General features: G+C 39.8%; 1 protein-coding gene across 1 annotated transcript; it reads right to left on the bottom strand.

Annotated features, from left to right (window-relative positions):
- Nucleotides 1-830: 830 nt before the first annotated feature.
- Nucleotides 831-11456, bottom strand: LOC147868480 (acetyl-CoA carboxylase 1-like). The gene is made up of 31 exons (XM_087319728.1): nt 11076-11456; nt 10770-10976; nt 10464-10625; nt 10288-10380; nt 9678-9773; nt 9419-9592; nt 9229-9322; nt 8748-8935; nt 8613-8663; nt 8485-8524; nt 8242-8366; nt 8032-8148; nt 7871-7945; nt 7682-7738; nt 7480-7584; nt 7317-7403; nt 6989-7180; nt 6714-6902; nt 6512-6622; nt 6211-6303; nt 5952-6128; nt 5765-5842; nt 5567-5689; nt 5209-5481; nt 4822-5120; nt 4502-4739; nt 4081-4391; nt 3763-3982; nt 3490-3672; nt 1269-3386; nt 831-1127 (listed from the first exon to the last, which is right to left on the bottom strand). Exons 1-31 carry the CDS (start codon nt 11433-11435, stop codon nt 1053-1055), a joined length of 6711 nt encoding a protein of 2236 aa, XP_087175854.1. The 5' UTR covers nt 11436-11456; the 3' UTR covers nt 831-1052.
- Between the last annotated feature and the right edge of the window lie 3235 nt (nt 11457-14691).

Raw genomic sequence — 14691 nt, 5'->3', positions numbered from 1 at the left:
TTTTCTCATTACTTTACTATCTTTGGTCCCTCCTACTGTTGTGGTACTTGGCTTACGCTTTGCAAATTTAAATGATACTTTGCTTAATATTCCTCACCTCCAACTAAAAATGTTTGTGGCATCATTTAAGAAAGAATGTGAGACACAAATGGTTCCTACTTAGGGGAAGTCATTTAAGCTCCCATAAAACACTTCTGAATGCATAAATACTCACAAGGGCGTAGTGATCTTCCTTGACAAAATCTATTGCCATAGTTGAAATGCCATATGAGGCACAGCAGTATTCAGCGTTTATAAGGGATGCAAGATTGGCATAGATAACAACAAGACGCCAATATTCTCTATGGTAATGTACCTCGTGTGCATATTTTATGCTTCAACAGGAGCCCTACTTGACATTGAGTTTATCAAGTCAAGTAACTTACAGAACTACTACTTTTTAATGGAAGTGGGGAGAACCTTTAGCACATTGTCACTCACATTTCACACAACAAAAAGTGTCAAAAAGTGTGTACTTAATTGGTTTACGCTAAATGAAGGTTTTGAAGATGCAATCGTTGTATGCGAACAATCGTCTCAAAAAGTGTGTACTTAATTGGTTTATGCTAAATTTGTAAATGTTATCGTTACTCTGAAGTAGTTAGCCTCTACCTCTATACTTCAAACTAACTTACTAGTGCACATTTATTTCCATGGATTCACTACATACCTGAGCACACAAATACAAAATGGCAACACAGAACAAAATCATGAAAATGATTGTGTTATTTCAGAACAAGGAAAAAAACGAGTCATTATAAATATAGCTGGACATTATTCCTACTCTCAGCTTCAGAAAAAGACAAAGAAATGGGCATAAAACTTCCGTACATATGCCGCCATCATTCGTCTATGCTTATTCAGATACAAGAACCTGTGTTTTACAAAAGAGATAGTAACTGTATAAATGCCGTGATAATACACTTGGGAATACATGGGTGGACGGTGTTCAAAGAGAGCTTTCCAGACATGTTTGTCTAGCATTTGCATTCCCCCTCTACATGGATATCGATCTATACAGCTGGATTACAGTTGTGTAAGACTGCAAGAAGATCTTTGACCAGTTTGCTCTTCTGAGATGGATCAACCTGTTGAAACAAAAGACAAACAAAATTATAACAATTAAACATAGACGCACAGAACATTATGAAGACAAAAAAAATTTATGTATGCTTGTACAACTAGCAAGGTCAAAAAATATGCATGCATATATAAATAACAAAGCTTACTTTTTGTAGCAAGGTTTCAAAGGCTTGCGGCAATACTTCGAGATCCACTGAGGTGCTGAAGGACAGGATTTGTTTTGTGACACGATCTGACTTTAATTTCTCAAAATGTACATCTAGGTTTTTGACATCATTCAACCAAGCATAGAACGAATTGTCATCCTTCCAGAGAGCCTCCTTGTCTTCCTCTGATGAAGGATGTTTGGATGACAAAAACCACTGTTTAACAAGCTCAGAAGCAGCAGGTCGTGTTAGAAACCCACCTGCGGCAACCCTTGCGTCTTTTATGAGATGTTCTTCTGCAACTCTTCTTTTCAAACGCTTGTAAAAATATCCTCGTGAATCCGCCCAATCAACCACCTTCTTAATGATACCCTTCGCTTCGAGCCTTGTCGATGTGTCATGAAGCTCAGCAAAACGAATTGCAATTTGCTTGTATGTCGGAAGGAGCTGCTTTTCCCGAGCTTGTATCTTCTTCTGGATGGTATTTACTGATTCAGCAGCAGCAGCTTGCACCGCTTTCTTCAACTCAATAAGCTGAGGGTCGAGACGATGCATGCACTCAAGGAGCTCCTTTGTCCGGAACTTGATTTCAATAAGACCTTCTGGCTCCAATACACCACCTTTGGCAGTTCGTTCAGCATACATTTCTACTTCATCAGGGTTGATCTTGCTGTCCACCACAACCCATGCCCCACCCCGGAGCTCCCCTGTTTTCGGTAAATACACAAAGACTGGGTGCTCATAGGTTCGAAGGTTTTCCACAATGTTTGATCCGGCTTGAAGAATTCCTTCAAAAAGGTCTCTCTGGCCTCCGGAGAACCCTCTCCAGTTAGCCATAATGAAAACAGGAAGACCCTCCTTGTTGAAATCCATCAATGCTTGTGCCGTCTTGGATGCTGAATCAGGGAACCAAACTTGGCCTGCTTGTGGTACTACTCTCTCGTGTGAATCAAGCTGACCAGGATCTGCTGGAATTGTTTGCATAACTGTTTGTGTTTCCACAGCTATAATGGCAACAGGTATACCCCCCAATCTCGCACGACCTGTCACAACAGTCTTTGCCCAGCCCTCCAAAGTCTCTGTGAAACTATCTTTATCAAATATTCCTGAGAGCCATTTTCCACTACTCTCAATACCACAAATTGCTGCGCGTGGGTCACATGACAGCTCTGGATTATACTCCACCGCCCTTTCTGGAGGATCTATGGGGTCAATTGAAGGGAGGGGTCCCCCAACATATGGTGGAACATAGCTAAGCCATTTCAGAATTGCTGAAACACCTTCCAAATCGTCACCCACAATGAGATGGGTCACACCATTTACCCCCATAATTTTGGGTCCTCCTAGCTGCATCTGAGAGCTATAGACTTCCCTACCAAGCAATTTGTTTAATGCAGAGTAACCCGTTAGTATGATAGGCTGATCCGCTCTTTGTATGCATCGAATACCCAAGCGAGCTAGGTAAGCACCAATACCGACCGTGCGACCGGAGACATATGTCAAGGTGAAGGTTTCCCTATAGGCTCGTGAGAAAGCACCTGCAATGGCTCCACTGCCTGAAAGATTTTCTGCACCAATTCCATCTTCCATTCCTATTATGTCATCAATAACCCATCGTTTTTCTCCTGAATCAAGCTTCAGTTCATGTGCATTGACTGAGGTCCCTATGCTTGCATAGTCCTCCTCTGTTAAATATAAGTACTGGAAACCCCTTTCAGGAGAAAGTCCATCAGACCACTCTACTTTAAAGCGGGCCCTCACCTCATCGGCAACTCCTATCCTGGCACCTGAGTTGGCTGCCAAATATATTAAAGGCAGCTTCTTTTCACATGCCAGATCAGCCATAGCCTTGAAGAAGTAATCCTCCTTTGGACCAAAAGCTCCAGCACCATGTGTCGCATCATTTGAAACTACCATAATTTTCCGCCCAGCAGGAAACTCGGGTGTAAATAATTCAAAGTTCCATCCAATCATGCCCACGTCATTAGACGCTGGAACACGATCAGATTCTACTAAGGATCCATCCCAACTTGGCGTATCTGCAAAGACTAATTCAGAACTCTTGAGCACAACCTTCTTTGTGTCACCCCAGATCTGTCGTAATGCCGTCTCAAAAAGCTGTATATCAATTACAATCCAAACCAAAGTATTTAGTTGAATCAAGTGGGGAACCTCCCAGTTGACATAAAACATAAATGCCTATTTCAAAACTGTTTTTTACCAGAGGGAAATCATAGCAGTAGCTAGTATTGTTTCGTCTCGCAATTAATCTCTTCCTCTCTACCGTATCCAAGGGTTTAAGAGGGGAATCAAGACGCAAACCATGTAGCGGACCCTTAGGATAACCTTCAGGAGATGAGTAAACAAGTGTTCTACTAGCCGAATCTACACCCTCCGAATAAACCTATTTCAAGATAACATAGCTGAACTGTAAGCTACATGCAACACATCAATGCTTAAAAGTAAAATCATCCCACAATGATGGATATGTCACCTGCACAATGCAAGTATGACCAGTTGGATTTGTCACAACCACTCGCCAGGAACCATCAATCTTTCCCAGTAAGTCCACTTTCAATCGGATTTCCCACGATGCTACAGCAAGACGGTGCATGCGCAACCCAAGCCTGTTATGAATCTTGTGTGCCAGGTCCTCTAAAAGCTGTATCACCGTGCTTTCTCCCAACTCTGTGCTCCGAATCGCCTTTATTGTACTGAAGGCAACACACACCACCACCACACTGCTGTAAGGACTAGAACTAAACTAACATGGAAACCTTTCAAACAAGATATATTGATGATGATAACTCACTTATGATCACATAAATCCCTTATTTCTTGATGCCGCACAATGCTCAAAAATATATGTGCATGATCTGGTCTACCATTAAGATCATAAGCTGATAGCTCTAGCTCTTCAAGTGCACCTTGTATTGCAACCATAACACTTTCTGTAGTATACGACTCTGTATCACTGCCAAGTGAGTTGCTGGGGTTTGGCTGTCTTAAGAGGGCTCTTAGAAACATTCTACGAATAGCTGGCTTGTCAACCACAGAATATATGTGCCACAAGCGGTCCCTTGAAGGTGCATATCGAGTGTTGGCATATCCCTTCAGCTTGTTCTATATAAAAGAAAACATGTTATGATAGCCATCAATACCATGCAATTCTTATCAAGTCGACAGTGAATCATAATCTATTTTTTATTCAAAGTTTTTGGTTATGCGATTACCAGTTCCAGAAGGTTAGCCACAGGGGGCTCCACATGACGGAGTATTGGCTCCTCCACAAAGTTTTGTCCCTCCTCAGACCAGTGAAAGCAATGTCGTATAGGCACTCTGCCTTCATCACGTTGAATGATACAGCTGACAACTACTACACCAGACGACTTCAACAGCGAAGAAAGTGGTTCTTCTTTGAGTGTCTTCACGAGCTTTTCAATCCTTTCCTGAGCTTGATCCTCATCCCCACTGCAACCACATTAGATTGATATATAACTGTAACTGCATAATATCATGCATATGCCAACATGTGCAGGTGTAAAAAGAGCACCTGTCTTGTAAGTTTGTCATAGGATTGTTGATACCAACAAGTGCAACATGCAAAGCATTTCCTGATGGTTCTAAAGAGAGACTTGTTGCTTCTTTCAGGACAGCACTAACAGCACTCGAAAGAACATTTAGACTTGAAATAATAACCATGGACCCTGAATGTTTGGCCTCTGTGGTTCCATGGTTAGCTGTAGAAGAATTACCCAATGCCGCTACAGCAGTGTCCTGCCAGTATTGCCAGGAAGCAAGAAGACCTGACCGATGCCATTGCATCTTCGTTGATCCTTTGATGAGATGAGGCTGTGGAAAAAAAGCATAAGGTATTTCCGACATGTTTCTGACCAAGCCTCTAGACCAAATTATGATAAGTCGAATAACAAGAAGGTACCTGATAAATTCGTCTTATATATGTCTCTACGACTCGTCGTTGCAAAGTGTGATCACTGTGATCAAACAGGGAAACTAGAGCATCCTCAACCGCTTCACCAGAATTCACTACATCCTCTATTCTTTGCTCAATGGCACTTCTTCTTCGTGGAGTGTAGACACTATCAGTACCTTCTTCTGTGAACATCTCTAGCTCAGATAAGCTTCGTGCTATACCAGCTCGAAGCTCACTAAGCTTTGTATGTTCAAGCAATATACTAGCTCGCAAAGCTAACTGGTAAGATAAATAAATTAGCCCCAAATTTATAAACTTGACGCTGACTTAGAAAGCATTTTCCATTATCACATGTCGATAATACCTCTGCAAGTTTTGTGTCATTGAGTGCAGCAAAACGGATTAATTCCTCTCGGTATGCCGCAGGGTTGGCATAGACAAGAGCATCCAACAACCGCAAAATAAGTTTGTTTTTCATTTTCACACCCTGTTTGAAAAAGTGAATTATGTATAAAAAATGTATGCAAAGCAAGTATAACCATGCCATTGGTTACAAATGTACCTGGTGAGACAGCACAATGTCAACTACTTTCAGGAGATCTTTCTTATACTTCAGCCGCAGAGCTTCAATAACATCCGCCTGTAACAGGTGGAATTAATAATGAGGTGTATTGGGAACCAATGAAAGAATATGATTGTTTCCTTAAAAATACCATAGGATCTACGAAATAAATAAGCATGAAACACACCTCCTGATTCTCATTAAAAGGTTCTTCAACATCCAAATATGTCTTGAAAAGGGATTTAACAACATTGCAAGCATGACCCTCTCTTCCTCCTTCATAAGAATTTGCGAGAGTTGCTAATGGCTCTATCAATCTTTCGATAGCCTGTTTTTCCTTCTCAGGAACCGATCCAACATAGGCCTGATAACATATAAAACTCATAAAATCAATCATAAAAGCATTCCGCTACGAATCACAATAGCATGTGTTCTACTCTACAAACCTCAATAGTTGTACGCAACGCCTTTGCAGGGAAATCTACACTTCCAAGTGGTGAAGAAAAAGAAGATTCATATTCTTTGAACTTTCCATCAAGCTGAAAGAGGGAAGTAATTTTCCAATGAGTAACTGGAAGCACGTGTTATATTAGGCTTCACAAGCAATGGCTCTAGTATTATGTAAACATGTTTGGTTATGCAAAGCATGTTTAGTGCCCGGACTGAGAAATCTGTTTATGATTATTGAACCTATAATAGAGACAAGTTACCGATGCTAAACAAGCCAACTATCTCATGGGAACAAACCTGAGCTTTGAGATCCTTTGGGAGACGTGTTGCGAGAACAGACATGCACTCTTGCCATTGGAGCAAAGGAAGCTGTGGATCATCCAAGCAGCCCAATAGAGTCTTTACAACCTATGCAAAACAGATCAAAGCAAAATGATGCTTGATAATTTTCTTTGTTAATAAATACGCTACTATGGATATGAACAGTTTCTATTCTCACATCATCAATGTCATGGGCATAGCCAGCAAGCACCATTTGAGCAGCTTGTATACTGAAGGCACATCGCTGATGCACCTTCCCTGCTACTGGAGTTGGTGGACCAAGGGGAGGAAACCCACCTTCATATGGGACAGCTTTCCGTACAGCTGAAGGATCATCCAAATCAAGACCTGCGATCAAATCTCCAGCCTGTTTGATAATTTTGAAAAAGATTAGAATCTTATGAAGCTAACTCGCTATAAGACCATTACAACCTATCTGCATAAGATACATACAAGCATTGTTTGACCCTCTGACATTCTAAAATTTATCTTTCCAGATGCAGGGCAAAGCAATGGCATGCACATCTTCATCACTTCCACTTCAGCATATGGTGCATCTGCATCAACATGACTACCATCTGATACTAAGAACCTGAGTAGCTTGCACGGAGTTTCAGCTATAAGACGTGATGGATCATGATCATTCTGCGGGAAAAAGTTTACCAATATTCATCAGCTGCAAATCATATCAGCAATATTGATGAAACATTGAGCATCACTATTTCTTTCCTCCCAAGATGTCATGCTGAAGAATAAAAGAGTTTTAAATGCCAAAGAGAACCTGAAGCAAGCATGTCTGTCCATTAATTAAAAGCCGTGTCCCAGCTGCTTCCTCTTCTGCATAAACCACATGGCTATTGCCATTCAACTGCACAAAGAAGCCTCATAAATACTGAGAGGCAATAACATAGACTTTGTTCTAAAGAAATAGAAAGAAGGCTAACCTGGATTAAGAGTCCTCCATCTCTGAGAATGAAAGTGTCAGCCTCAACAACTGAGTTGTTTAACTTGAGTTTATAACTACCAGGGCCACCTCTAACCATGTCAACCTATATCAACAGCACAATGGAAATGGTAATAGTTATAACAATAGTTATAGGTGAACCGAAAGAAACATGGAAGAGCTTCAGAAGTCATGGAACCTACAGTATACTTGCTTCCCTCGATGTTCAAAGCTATTTGGATGGTAACCAAAGAGAGATTCTGCAATGAATTGAATCGAGACTATTAAGCATAGACGCAGTAACAAAAATGACTATATCTGATTGTTTCTTCATCCTATCTCAAAGGGCAATGACAGTGAGTTATTAATGCATCTGATAAAAGAGCACGTACCTTTGGAGGAATCTGTCCCTTCTCAAGATAGCTTACATATTCTGATACTCTTCCTGATGCGAGCATTGTAGCTTTCTGAAAATTCCATCCATTCCAGTCAATTACCCAAATAAACAAAGTAGAATTGCAGAGAAACTGAAAACAAAGAGGTGCCTTCTTACATAAAGAGCCCCTCCAATTACAGAAAGATACCAAGGAGGCCTTTCCGCCCGAATTCGCATCGCAATTCTGCTATCTAGCCAACCAGTGTGTATCTTGTTTTCCCTATATTCTTGTGCCTGCCAAGAGACAAAGATTATACTCAGATGAACCACTTCCGATAGATCAGTCAAATATCATGTTGGTTAGGGATCATTCAAATAGCGAATTACATGAAGTAAATCAACTGTGTAGTCCACATTTGTCCGGATTTCACCACGAATTTGAAGCTCCTTCAAACCAAGCACCATGTTGGCAATGGCAAGACCTCTGTTCTCTCCAAACGCAAACACATGTCCTGCAAACAGTCAGCAGATGTTGCTATTTAGCACCTGATTTCCTCAATGTAACAGAATGTTTAAAGTTTTCCAGAAATAAATATATATGGCAAGTTGTGAGAATAGATGCACTCTCACCAAATTGTGAATCGGAGAATTCATGAATACCGCCACCAGACTGCAATAAAATACAGAAATTCAGATTATTACATCTTTACCTTTTACTCTTTACTCTCTCTCTTCAAAGATGACCATATCTACATTACCTTCACTGAGAAATATGCCCAAACATTAGGCTTGCCCCTAAAGCTAAGTTCCTGAAATAAAACAGTGTAGATTAAAAAATTTCAGCCATACAATCATAAAATTGTGAATCATGACAAGTTGAAGAGAAATCCTACTTGAACTTTGCCACTAGTTGGTTTAAAACCATCATCAGGGTCTTCACTGGTGACACGCACAGCCACACAGTGTCCTTTGGGCTTTACAGACACTGCTTCATCAAAGTCAAATTCTGTTGCTTTAACAGCATTTGTAGCCCATGTATCATAGCTTCCTCCAGCATCCTTACCATAAAAGCGGCGTATCTCTGAATGGTTTAAAGAATCATGTGTTACTTTCTAGTAAACCATTTTCCATAAGAATATTATCCCAAGGTTTTACTTGCTACTAGCATACATAACTGATGATGATAGATCTTATTCTGAAAAGCTGGTCCATTATAAACACATAAACATGTATTATATCAAAAGTTATATTTATTTCTGATAACTAGTACTTGTGTGTTATATGATTCTTGCATAATTGTGTTTTTGCCTTGCATAATTGCAGTAGTCTGTTTATTATCTGAGAGAACGTATTCTCAGCACGTTCATAGAATACCTGGGATTTTCCATAGGGGAATACCCATGGCAACACATAATTGTGCAGCTGGCAAGTTCACTTCAGCAATCCATTCTGTGACAGGATGCTCAACCTAATAAGATCAAAAGAAAATTTAATTTCAGACCAGTAATCTTCAAAAGGGGAACCTTCATTTTATTTTCTGATGTCACAAAAGACTTGAAACCACCTGCAAACGAGGGTTGAGCTCCAGGAAATAGAACTCTCCTGTGTCCATGCTGTATAGATACTCTACTGTTGCAGCTCCTACATAATTAACACACTTTGCTAGGCGACGAGCCCCTTGTTCCAGCTGGTGTACAGTCTCTGGAGATGCAATGGTTATAGGTCCTTCCTCGATGATCTATTTACATCACCCATCAAAGACACCATGAGGAAAGCCAAAATAGATTGAGAAAACCAGGTATTTAAGACCTTGTATGAAATACCTTTTGATGCCGCCTTTGAATACTACAGTCACGACTATGCAACGCAGCAACATTCCCATATTTATCACAGAGAAGCTGAACTTCCAAATGCCGACTCTGCCCAAATAACAAAAATATATTATGAAAAAGATGGTTGCAGACAGCATATTCTCTGTAAGTAGTTTCACTGTCAAGATATACAATGCTTTTTTACACTTGTTAAGGCTTTAAAATTTGCATCAACTTCGAGAATTTAGTCACTTTAAGTTTACAGACATAGGAACATCAGCAAATGAAGTTGAATCATGAATACATAAGATAAACCAACATATGAGTAAAGCAGAAACCCGTGTTTTATTATAGAGAATCTTAATGGCCTACTCTTCCCTCATTGATATATCATGGCAATGCTCATTTGTGATAGAATTTTTTATGTATGTGTGCCATGTAATCTTCATTAGTGGCTTAAACTTTGCAATGGTATCGACGGGGTTAAACTATGCATCAAACTTTTGCATTAACCTCAATAGTAGTATTTACAGAGAGATTATATACAAAACATGATAGTGAGTCTTTGCTTTTGTTTCTGTTTTTGTCTTTCGGAGGAGGTGGAATGACCAAGATATTATACCTGAGAAGCAACTTTCATAGTGAATATTGGTGAACCAGGGACTTCACCCTGGACTTGCTTAAATAACGCTCTAACTTCATCATCATTATGAACCTGTTCCAGAGCATGTCAAATGTAAAGTATTCACCCATAAACAGAAGAAAACAACTTCAGAAATCAAGCGCACAATGGCTCACCTTTCTAATTCCTTTACCACCACCTCCCCATGATGCTTTAATCATGACAGGATATCCAACTGCCTGACAAGACTTGATAGCTTCTTCTGTGCTAAAGATGCATGCTGATTTATAAAGGTCATCAGGAATAGAATCCTTGCAGACCTCAAATGGGACTTTTACCTGAGGAGCATGACATGGCAGGCCTTGTCAGTTCACACTAATCCCACACACGCATACATGAAAGAAGATACATGTACACACACATATACACATACACATTTGCATAAATATTGAGAAAGAAATATCAAATTTTATAAAGCTCACATCAGAACCACTCCATGGAAGTGTGGGCACACCGGCAGCCTGAGCAATCAATGAGGAACCAATTTTATCTCCAAGAGCAGCCATGGGAGCTGCAGGGGGGCCCAAGAAAGCTATCCCACGAGCTTCTAGAGCATCAGGAAGCTCAGGGTTCTCAGAAGCATGACCCCATCCTGGCCAGACAGCTGAAACACCTGTGGTTTCGGCAACCTATTCATCACATATCAAGTAAAGAGACCATTTAAGCCCAGAAATATTGTGTTAGCAATGTCATACTGATACACATTGGAGAGGGATACGCTTGCATACTTCAGTGATAAGTTGCACATTTGCATAATTGTTGTTGTTGGTACCCCCGGGAACTTCAACAAACTGGTCAGCAATGCGGATGTGTTCAGCATTGATACGCATATCCTCTGGTGTGGCCATAGCAACTAACAGAATAGCTCTTTCAGTTCCAAACGTCTCATAAGCCCATGATCGGATGCTACGCATAAACTTAACTGCCGCCATGCCATTGTTTGCAATGAGAATACTGTTAATCGGATTGTTTCCACCAAGAGCTTTGCAAAACTCTTCAATTTGTGATATGTTGGCCCCGTTCTTTAAGAGTGGCTTGTCATTCAAAGCTCCATTGACTTGCCAAGACTCCCCAAATGTGCTTGCCATATTGCACGGCTTTTATGCAACCTGCACCAAAGCATAGCAGAGAGATTTTCAGGGATATAGATCAATCAACAACCCAAACAAGATGTGTAGAACTCTACAGATACACAATTCACAAGATATGATACTGCACACGTGGATCTAGTCAGTCACATAACACCATCATCATCATCATACAAATACTGTTTCTTATGGTAGCATGTAGAAATAGATACGCCAGTATGCCAACTTGTCCTTTACCAGTATGTGAAATTAGATGCTTCTATAGCAAACTTATCTTTTATGATGGCATTTAAAATAAGTTATGGCAAACTTTCTTTTAAAACAGACATTCCTACCAAAAATGCCTCATTCTCAATTTGATTATTTCAATGGCTATAGACATATGTGTCTAGGCCAAGGAGAACAATGAAATTGAATTTCATCTATATCCATTAATAGGGATAATTACTTTTCTATATCATATAGAGTATCTACACTGATAATCAAATTTTCACATTCAGAGAAGGAAAAGAGACGCTCATTAAAAAAGTTAGCCAGGACTAAGCATAAACATCCTTGATGCAGAATTAGCTCAGTTAAATAGATGCAGAATTATCAATGGAAATATATATCCATTGATGATGGATAAATTATATCTCAATATCATGCAAATGATTGAATATTGTGAGAAGTGGATAACTCAACCATGGATTGAGCTGTTTTATGTATAATAATTAATGGATCTGTTGGAATGGATCAAGATCTCCATGCTATTTTTTAGATAGAGACCAGTATCCTAAGGCATAATTGAACTAAGTTATAAGTAGGTTAAAAACTTACCTTTTCTTTTTAATAATCTAAAGTTGCAATCGCCATTGATCTAACAAGCAAGCATTAGCATTCTAAACAGGAATCTCTCTCACACACACACGCTCTTCAATATTTGTGTCCTGAATAGAATATTCTCACTCACTCTCTCAAATAACAGTATCCTAAGTAGAGTCTTCTCTCTGGCTCTCACTGAAACAAAACTTTCGCTGCCTCTCAAACAAATAGAATGAACGATTTTATCACTCCCACACAAACCAAAAATGAAATATTGTGCACAAGATTACCTCAATCTTGAAAAGGAGAGGGAAGAGTTGGTGTTTGTGAGCAGCAGAGCAGCAGGAAATAGAACAAAAAAGAAGAAGAAGAAGAAGAAGAAGAAATAAGGACAGATCAGAAGGAGGAGAAGGAGAAAGAAACAGGGGAGAGACAGAGCATACAAAGGAGGAAGTAAGCAAGCAAGGGGATGAAGAGGATGATATGCGTAGGGGTAGCAGATGGGATGCACTTAAGACAGACACACAGAGAGAGAGAGAGAGAGAGAGAGAGATTGGACCCACAAGAGACTCGTCAACTGAAGAGTAAAAAGGAAAGTAGGGAGAGAGTGAAGGAACAGAGTAATGGAAAGCTGGAGTAAAATTATATCACACCAAACACACATACACACACAGATTGCTCGTTTTTTTAGCTACATACATTATATCTCCTCAAATTTCAATATGTATGTATTGAAATGAATGAATGAATGAATGAATGTGTTATTGCATGCGCTTTTAGAGAAGCGGATGCACTCTCTCCAATTCCTGTCCCATAAAAACAAGAAGAAGAGAAGGAGGACTGTTTCAAAGTTGTTCATCCCCTTTTGTCCCATTCCAATCACGTGTGTGTGTGTGTGTGCATATGCATATCCATCCATATATATATCCACTAGAAGCACGTGTGCATCCATAATAATGATAGATACATACATACAGACTTATCATTATGTATGTATGTATGTATGTATGTATGTATGTATGTATGTATGTATCATGTCGGAAACCTACCAAAAACGCCGCCTCTGTTTTCATGAATTTCACTAAACACCCCCTTATATTGGTGCGGGTGGATAGGGGTGTGTTTGTGCGTGTGTGCGTGTATAAATCTATCAAAAATGCTCGTCTTTGTTTTCATGAATTTCTCAAAACACCCCCTTGTATGTGTATGTATGTATGTATGTATGTATGTGTGTGTGTGTGTGTGTGTGTGTGTGTGTGTGTAGTGTATGTGATGTATGTGCATGCATGCATGCTCTTTTCTATGAGCAGAAACAAGAAGAAGAAGAGACGTGTGCTCAATGGTGGTGGAGGAGGAGGCACTAAAATATTGCTCGTAACTTTCACAACTTTCACGTACATAAACCAAATCTGTATATCACTTTTTGGAGATTAAAATGCATGGTGACCCCTAACTTGTTGCAATACCAATACCATTGTTTGCCATCTCTCTCATATGGTCATTATTTCACAAGCAGACTCATTTCATGTTGTCTTGAGAAAAGAAAAGAGACATGAGTATTTTGACTCCCACACCTCAAATTTCTATTTTCAAGCCAACATTTTGATGGATCCATCATCCCATGAAGAAATACTTCGATAATGCATTCATCCTTTGTTGCCCCCACTAGAATGCCCTATGCACTACTAATGCAGAATGCATTAATTTGCTTCCATGCAAGGTGCAATATAATGTGTATATACTTTGGATCACATGGATTTAATGAAGTATTGCTCACAAAGGCATTATGGTACATAAATGTTGCATGATGTCCCTTCAAGGTGTGGCGCTCATATGGTTCGTGTCCTTCCATGATACTTTAGAAATATTATCAAAATCTTAAATATGACACAAACCCCTTGTTTGGGTACATGGGGCTACTTTTCATGGTACTTTGAAGCATTAACTTCCTAAACTTGACAACATCAGATAGTTTTGCATTCTTTCAGTATTCAGTAAAGCTAGGAAGGTCATTACTCAGGTCTATGAATGTAATGGCGCCAGTAGCACAAAAACATTGGACTAACTGGGGTGTTTCAACGTTGCAGTTGAAAACATATTGGAGATGGATCTGGTCTTTCAAGGGGCCCTCTAAATTTATTCTTTTTAGATGGCTACTAGTGCATGCAGCATTATCAGTTGGCCAAACATTAAAAGGGAATGTAGCACATAATCTTAGGCAATGTGGATTTTGCTATGCAACGCCGGAGACTACTAAGCATGCATGTCCTTTGGTCTTGTCGCTTGGCTCAACAAGTATGGAATAAAGTTCTTTCTTTATTCCTAACTGTCAATGTTGGTTGCTTGTTCTCATGGGGAGTAGCGATGTGGGGAATTTTACACTCTAGCTTGATGTTGTATGAGGCAGATGATATACAAGAGGCCAGGACAGTACATAACAGAAGATTGATAT

This window comes from Azolla caroliniana, unplaced genomic scaffold (assembly GCF_043228905.1).
Source record: "Azolla caroliniana isolate FFs.n. ecotype wild unplaced genomic scaffold, voAzoCaro1.0.p SCAF_1, whole genome shotgun sequence".
In the NCBI taxonomy this organism is placed as follows: domain Eukaryota; kingdom Viridiplantae; phylum Streptophyta; class Polypodiopsida; order Salviniales; family Salviniaceae; genus Azolla; species Azolla caroliniana.
The sequence above is the reverse complement of the archived record's forward strand: the minus strand, read 5'-3'. Positions and strand labels throughout refer to the sequence as shown.